General features: G+C 59.4%; 2 protein-coding genes across 2 annotated transcripts; both read left to right on the plus strand.

Annotated features, from left to right (window-relative positions):
* Positions 1-30: 30 nt before the first annotated feature.
* SPRG_18525 (hypothetical protein) lies at positions 31-1,254 on the plus strand (the record flags this gene model as incomplete). Its single annotated transcript, XM_012357965.1, has 5 exons — positions 31-51; positions 107-300; positions 350-467; positions 510-592; positions 636-1,254. The coding sequence occupies 5 exons, from the start codon at positions 31-33 to the stop codon at positions 1,252-1,254; spliced, it is 1,035 nt and encodes a 344-aa protein (XP_012213355.1).
* A 451-nt stretch (positions 1,255-1,705) lies between these two features.
* On the plus strand, positions 1,706-2,191 carry SPRG_18527 (hypothetical protein; the record flags this gene model as incomplete). The annotated part of the gene is made up of 1 exon (XM_012357966.1): positions 1,706-2,191. A coding segment is annotated over one exon (486 nt), but the record flags the coding sequence as incomplete, so codon positions are not given.
* Between the last annotated feature and the right edge of the window lie 7 nt (positions 2,192-2,198).

Below are 2,198 nucleotides of genomic sequence, written 5' to 3' on the forward strand. Positions count from 1 at the left end.
CTCTTTCGGCCGCGCGAACTCGTGCTCAAGATGGATCTCCGACCCATGTACGTAGCATTCTCTCCACTGCAATCGCCTAACGCAAACATTGTCGCTATTCGGGTAGACGTCGGCGGCGGGCATCGACCTGGACGTCTCGGCCACACAGGTCAAGATCGAGTCCAAGGCGTATGCGCCGCTGTGCATCGATCTGCCGTTTCCGGTCGTGGAAGCCAAGGGCGTGGCTAAGTTCGACAAGGCGACCAAGAAGCTCATCGTGACGCTACCGGTCGTCCCCGAGGCACCTCGGCCCACGGCACCGTACCTCCTCCTCCCAATGTCTCACCCGTTCTCATCAGCGTTTTTTAAGGACGCCACGTGTCGAGTCGACAAGCGAGGATGCGCCTATCGACGACGGCAGTGCCGACGCACAGACAACCGAGACGGTCCAGCAAGACCATGTGATCGCCGTGTCGCCACCAGCAACGGTCTCGTCCGTGGTGGCTACAGAGGTGTTGGCGGTCACACAGGTGACGACGCCAAAGCTTCCGCCCACCGATGAATTTGCCCCGTACCGCGAATTTGCGGCCATGGCCCTCCACGACAAGCCTCGGTAGACGACAATTTTGATACCTTTGATTGACTCCACCCTGTAGGACCACGTACAAGACGCCCAAGGTGACGGAGCAAGAGACCGAGTCGCACATCTCGTACCTTGTGCACGTACCCGGTATCGAAGCGGCGACCGTCTCGATCCTCGAAGAAGCCAACGTTGCGCGCCTTCAGTTCCGCACCGCGGAGGGTCTCTGGTTTGAATGGTCCTTCTCCGTCGCCAATGTTGCCGAGTGGACGCATGATATTGCGACGACCAACATGGCCGTCGTATGCACCAAGGTCGGCGCCCTCAAAACGCCGCCGTTCCGAATCTCAACGAGCGACGACGGAACATCGATGTCTCTTCTCGTCGACGTGCCGTCGGTCGATCCGTCGACCGTTCAGACAGAGTTTACTTCGTCGCGCATGACGCTTCGGTTCCGCACGCTGCGCGAGGCGCAGTCGTACTGCTTGACCAAGGACTTTGACGACACGCATCTGGAGCCTGCGAAGTGCAGCGTCGCGTCGGTGGCCGATGACAATGTCCTCGTCGTTCTGAGTGTTTGCAAGGCTGAGACGCCTGTCCAAGCCGCGGAAGCAGTGGCTGCGACGATGGCGCCGGCGACCAAGGCGGCGCTCATCAGTCGCTTCACCAACGACGTCATGTACGAGCTCGACTAGGGACGTGACGTCATCCTCTGTACACTATAATCAATATCATTGCATGTCCTTGATGTGGTTGACTAATCCTGGATCAAATGACCGTGTACATACATACGCTTCTGCTTGGCTACATCGATCAAAGACGCGCCGTCAATGTACTAGCAATACACTGCATGTAGGAGCAGAAATCCCAGGCCACGACGATGCATGACGTACCTTCTGGCCGTGTGCCGACCAAGAACGAGGGACTTCTGGAACGAAGACGGCGTCAACTGGCACCGTTTCGATTGCTAGTATCTGCGAATCTTTGTGTCTAATCAATGGGTGAAAACGTCGGGTCGTTGCCACCGACGCTTGCCCAGATGCAGTGATTAGACACATTTCGCCAGATTGCCAATACCAGATGGCGGTGGCCCACCCACGTGGCAGCGTCCAAGCGTCTCGTTTGATGTTCACTTCCATTTTTGCCATGACGACGACACATCCCGCTTTCGTCCGCACGCTCGCCAACCTCATCAACAACGAGCGCGTCACGCCGACAGTGACGGACTTTGCCGAAGCCGACTTGTTTCCGTCGACCCAAGACGCTGCGACCGGCGCTCCCTTGACGCCGCTTCTCGCCACCGCAGCCACTGACGTCGAAGCCGCGCTCGCCGCCGCGGACGCTTTGCACAGCTCGGGCGTCTGGACCCGTCTCCTGCGTAGCTCCGAGCGCGACGTCGTGTTCGAGCGCTTTGCCACCGAGCTCGAGGCGCGGCACGAAGACATTCGGATCGCCGAAATGATCGACGTCGGCGACCGCAACGCCATCTCCAACTACGGCCCCAGCGTCCTCCGCAACCCGTCGCAGCTGCGCAACGCGAGCCTCAAGGACGAAGCAGAGAACGTCGACGTGTGGGCACCGCTCGCGTCTGGAAAAGGCGCGCTCAGAGCCATCCCGCTGGGTCCGATCGCCGTGCTTG

This window comes from Saprolegnia parasitica, assembly GCF_000151545.1.
Source record: "Saprolegnia parasitica CBS 223.65 unplaced genomic scaffold supercont2.1271, whole genome shotgun sequence".
Lineage (NCBI taxonomy): Eukaryota > Oomycota > Saprolegniomycetes > Saprolegniales > Saprolegniaceae > Saprolegnia > Saprolegnia parasitica.